Raw genomic sequence first — 6,000 nt, 5'->3', positions numbered from 1 at the left:
ACCGGTGAAAGAGCCTAACGACAATGACCAACTATAAAGATAATTCTAAGTCATCTATTTTGAGAGATTATGATGATGATGATGATGATGATGATGAGAGTGGTAGTGGTTAGAGGACACATGCATATTATGAAGATGATGGCGACTACCAAGAGGACATTATGTTAGCCCATGCCTATGGTTATCCCTACCTATCAGGTCCTATAGTCTCCATGGATAAATTCAACAAGATCATGCACATACTTTCGATATATGGATTATTTGCAGTATCCGCACCTCTCCCTCCCCTTATTTAAACTCTCTCTACACTCACATTCTCACTCTCACTACTCTCTCCTCTCTTTGTGCCTCTCCCTCCCGTTATTTAAACTCTCTCTACAATCTCACATTCTCACTCGCACTACTCTCTCCTTCCTCTCTTTGTGCACAGTGCTTGGAACGCACATGGCACCTCCACCTTGGCCATCCCTCCTCCTTGGACCTTGCACATGCTCAACTCAGGCGCCACACTCCACCCTTCGAATTGCACAACATGCACTATACCTTGAGCTTTGTGCCTCCATCTAGTGGATTGTGACTCGTGCCCCCATTTAGTAGACAAAACCCTCGCCTCCTATTTTCCTAAAACTGTGAGAGACGACAAAAACAACATAAAATCAACATGCGACGTTTTTTCCGCATGCACCCAACAATACCTACGCTAGTCCTGCTAGCAGGACCTGTGTATGCAGCACCTGAGGTGGTTGCATATTCCAAAATATGAAAGATGGGCAGCATAAATTCACCTTTCAAGATTGAGATTTCAAACATGGGAATTGGCATTATCCACTAATTCCACCAGAATTTCACCTGCCCATAAAACAACGGTAATCTCTGGGAATTCTCCATTTTCCTAGCAGCAGAATTCATGCTGAGCAATTCCCACCATTTTCCATGAATTTATGCCCATAAAACCAACATTGGTGAAATCTCAAATATTCACAACATAGCTCTAAAACTCATTTAAACGGCCTGGCCACTACAATGGAAGTCCCTCGCACTAGATAGTGGGTCACAAGTTCGGTTCTGAAGGATCACAGGATGAGCAGAATAGATGCCTCAGGCCCTAAAATCACCTAATCGGATCATGTAAGTAGCCTTATGGATGCTTCGGCCTTAAGGTGGACTTGCCATGTTTAACTTCACAGGATTCTTGTAACAGTGTGAAGTCTTCACACCGCATCATCACTCTAGGGTGCTATGGATGTTTAACAAATTGCATGCGGTTTAAATGTTTTGGAAGCATGTTTGGATAGTCATTCATATTGGCATGTCTTTGGCACAGGGAGAAATAAGAGACGACATTAGTCAAAACCTGGGTATTGATTTTAGGATGGAAATGTCAGAAACTCAGCCATCATCCTGCTATGATATCTGATTCTGGGCTGCCCAAAAAGAACCTTATTGCAGCTTGTGGTAGGTGATGAGTAGGAAACGGATCTCAGCAATGTTATTTAATCATGAAATTATCACGATTTTAACATTTTAAAAAAACATTTAAAAGTTAAAGACAATTCATATATACCCAAGTAGTTCTTTTTTCTTTTTTCTTTGTAATGTTCATTAATTTAAAATGAATACTTTGTTAAATTTTATTCTCACCAAGATTTTCCCAATAATATCACGTGAAAAGGTAAAAATCTGTAAATCTCTCAAGAAACTCTCATGCTGAGAAATTGCCGAGAATGAATTGTCCCTATAGTCGGGGGGCAAGTGTTGAGTAGAGTTGGAAGGCTTAAAAGAGAGTAAGAAAGACCCAGTGAGAAGCAGTGTGAGGGCTCATTTACTTGATACAATGAAGTTCTGTGATTGATTGGCAAAATAGGATTTGAAAATATGACCCAAATAGATGGAAAAACACCGTGACAATGATGACTACAACTGGCACTTGAGGTATTACACCCTGTACTATAGATATTACTGGGTCAAGCATACTCTCTTGTTGAGTCAAGCACACCTTGTACTGTAGATATTATTCTACTTGAACAACACCATGCACTTCTTTTCAAGAGATTTGAGATGCACTTGTCAAAATAGCCTTTAAAAAAGCTTTTCAATTTTCAAAAAGAAACAATAATTAAAAAAAAAAAAAACCTTTGGTTGCAAACCGAAGGTGAGGGTTTTCATCCCGATTTACAGACTAAAATTCAGCAGCATTCTGATGGTATAACAAAAATCTGGACTGTGATAAGACTGATATAATCTAAACTAAATGAAAGAAAATTGTGAAGAAACAAACCTCATTTTGCACTACAAAGATCATGAAGATAACTAAAGAAATCTAACTACACGGGTTCTCATGAATATAACTTGGCAAGATCTTCAGAGAAAGCCTTCCTAATGACTTCTCTCTTGAGCTTGAGAGCTGCAGTTACCAAACCAGTTTCGGGAGTCCACGCATCAGGAAGTAATTTGATCTTGGCCGGGATCTCAAACTTCTCCAAGCGTGCATTCTTTGCAGCCTATATAGAGGAAATCAACATGATTGAGTGAAAATGACCAAGCAAATTTCTGGTCAGAAATTGGAAAACAAAGAAATTGACTTTAGATTTTAGGATTTCACTGTCTTTGGGATTGGGGGAATCATGCTACTATGATGCATGCATTTCATGGAGTTCCATGAAGCAATATATAGGCGGTGCACACATGTATGGTGATCAGGACCATTGATTGGTGGCCATAGCCTAAGAGTCAAGGCTATTGGGCCACAGGCAGACTTTTAACCATCACCTGCAAATGGACGTTTAGCAGAAATTAGTAGTTGTCCACATTCAATGGGTAAAATTCACAGTGAACAATTGGGGATCATCCAATCACCCATAATACCTGGGCTATGGTTCACTGTCCATCCACATGGTGCCCCACCATACCAATTGTCCCAATCACAACATATGTTTGCAGGGCACATCACACAATGGAACTTCCGCAAAACTTGAATCATGATAGCTCATAATTGTATTTCTTGTTAGAAAATAAGTATGAGAAATTATCCAAATGCTCTCATAGCACTATAAGGTATGGTGCTCCTAGTTGAATAGGGACACTTGGGACAGTTGGATCAATCAAGCTAAACTGTCCATTGGGTTCTGCATGCATTTGATGTGCTACCGTGTGAAAATCAAACCAATTAGACAATTCCAAGCATTGATCAGTGGCCTATAAAATGGAAGGACAAGATCACTTGCAAAAGAATGGGTCTCATCAATAATTGGAGCCATATGTTTGTTGAGGCTTATTATTGATCAAGATGGTTCTAAAGAATTGCTTCTATAAAACCGTCCTAAACATCTTGTTTATGGCTTGGAAAATAAATGGCAACAAAAAATAAGGTCAACTTATTGATTGGATCATTTATCCAGTGTGATTTTTCTTCTTGGTATCCCGTTAAATGTGTGATGCACCCAATGGACAGTCCAGATCGATCATTCTGACTGTCCAAGTGTGTCCAGATATGAGTGAAAACACTATAAATTACAGTGCTCTAAGAGCACTAGATCATTTCTCAGTGAGCATATATCATATTATTGAAAATGAACCCTCATTTACCTTTTTTTTTTTTTTTTTTTTTAAAAAAAGGAACCCTCAAAAGAAGAAAAGAATCAAATATCAAAAGACCGCAGGATTTCTGTTGAAACCTCAATCTACAGAAGAATAACAGGAAAATTATAACATCATGGATAAGATTCAGACCTCAAGAGTTTGGCAATTCAGCCAAGAACCTACTCAAACAGAGAATTAACTTAAAACAGCGGCCCAGTTGAGTAGTCCTTGACATTGGCCCCCCATTGGTGCTGAAATGGGGAAGCCTGAACCCATCATTTTTCAGCGTTGAAGACATTGCTTCCCGCCATTGGGGGAATGGTCTCCTGAAGAGAACAGTTACCAAGTTGAATATGAACAGTAGCCTCTCTCTCTCTCTCTGTGTGTGTGTGTGTGTGCATGGTCCCTAAAATGAAGCATATCCAAATCTCAAGTGGACCCCACAGCAGGGATTGAACTTCCACCATTAAAAACTTCTTGGGGGCCACAGAGTTTTGGATCAATTCTCCATGTCCTCCCTTTTCATCCAAGTATATGTGGCCTTATCAACAAATTGCAAGGTATTCCGTATAGGCAACGATGGCCATAACGGTCACCACCATTACCGATATTAACCCCCGTAATGGTTGAAAATTTTCTTCCGCTTGAAAAAATTTGTAAAAAAAATATCTAGAAAATCCATAATAATATAAATAATTCCAAATATGTATTCATTTTTTGTTTTGGATATGTTTATGGTAGTGTAACAGTCCAATCTTTGGTGAGGGTGTTGTATCAAGCTATCTAGTGAATTTATGAATATGATTATATGTCTCTAATGTTTACACATCACAATTAAGTATTAGAATTAGAAATCATAAAAAAGGCATAAATACTACTTTTTCAATTTTTTTTTAAAGGCCCTCAGAGTTTCTATTCGCTCAATTACAGTTTTAATCTTAAAAACTATAGTAAGAGTGGTCAAAATCTATTATAAAATGATCTAGAAAGGTTTTTGGAATGAGAAAAGTGAAAATAAATACATAAATAAATAGAAATAAAAAGTGGTTGTTTTTCTACCGTTACGGAGGAAACGGTCATTATGCCCTATAAATGGCCGATACATTTCAACTACCCCGTTTCACCCCCGTATCACGTAATGGTCATTGCCGTTACCTATACGTATCGGCCTTTACGCGCTTATCGTAACGGACACAAAACACCTTGATAGGTTGGATAGCAAACAAATATTATGTTGGACCCTAGGAAAGTGGGCGCGTTCAATGACCACTTTTTCTTGTCGTGTGGTCCACCTAAGATTTCCATCTGCTTCATTTTTTGGACCATGCCCTAAAATGAGCTGGCAAAATGAATGGACGGCATGGATATATAACACATACATTGAGGTGGGCCCCATAGTTAAGGCCTCACCTACTAAGTCGTTACCCCTACCTCATATAATCTGTTCCCTAAAAGAACCATACACGTGGCATATATTAATTCAAAATTAACCAATTAAATTATGAAACCCATTGTTGCTAAATCACAATCCCAAAATCAAATTGTTTGAACGATTTTAATCGTTGACTTGCAAACACTTTATTTTTTCAAATAGGACCATTGAATATTTTTCATTCTTCATTGTCCAGTAAACGTCCATCAATATAGGACATAATATAAGGGAATGAGTGCCAATAGATAAATTTGAGGCTAATGTGCGGCATAGTGGTCCCCCAAATCAGCGACACCACTCATCTAAATTTAATTTCAATTTTTTATTATAATTTATTAGAGGAAATGATATTAATTGGATAGATATATGCATTAGAGGAATGGGCGCCATAGATGGCATGAATTTAGGGCCAAATTGGGGGCAACTGAGTGGCCCCTAAAACCAATGACATTACTCATCTGGACACACACACATTAGTAAGATATATGCTATGCGTTACATGAATTTTGGGACTTTTGGAGGGCATTTGAATGGCCCCCTAAATAGGCGACATTATTCATCCAAATTTAATTTCAATTTCTTCTTTAAATTTCTTTAGGGAAATGATGTCAAATTTTTAAGGATGTGCATTAGTGTGATGAGTGCTATAACTTGCATGAATTGTGTGCCAACTTGAGATCAATCTAAGCCCGTTAAGTTCATAAATTCATTAGATTAAGACTACTCGATACAACACTCTCACTAAAGAGTGGATTGTTACACTACCATAAACATGTTCAAAACCAAAATGAATACATATATTAGGGATTTTCTGAATATTTTTTCCAAATTTTTCAGGAAAAAAAATAATAATAATAATTCAACCGTTAGAAGGGGGCATAATGGCCATTACGCCCCTGCATCAACCGTTACGGCCATTACCTGTATCGGTAACGATGGTGACCATTACGGCCACTGTTACCAATACGGAAAGCCTTGATTCCCATCCC

General features: G+C 38.2%; 1 protein-coding gene across 1 annotated transcript in view; it reads right to left on the bottom strand.

Moving 5' to 3' along the window:
• Positions 1-2,073: 2,073 nt before the first annotated feature.
• Positions 2,074-6,000, bottom strand: part of LOC131234392 (long chain acyl-CoA synthetase 9, chloroplastic) — a 40,117-nt gene continuing 36,190 nt past the window's right edge. The window contains exon 12 of the mRNA XM_058231231.1: positions 2,074-2,501. Within this exon, the coding sequence (XP_058087214.1) occupies positions 2,337-2,501 (165 nt within the window). The 3' untranslated portion in view covers positions 2,074-2,336. The remainder of the gene's footprint in view (positions 2,502-6,000) is intronic.

The sequence above is a fragment of the Magnolia sinica genome, chromosome 19, assembly GCF_029962835.1.
Source record: "Magnolia sinica isolate HGM2019 chromosome 19, MsV1, whole genome shotgun sequence".
NCBI lineage: Eukaryota > Viridiplantae > Streptophyta > Magnoliopsida > Magnoliales > Magnoliaceae > Magnolia > Magnolia sinica.
Note: the sequence above shows the minus strand (reverse complement) of the source record. Positions and strands in the feature narration are given on the sequence as shown.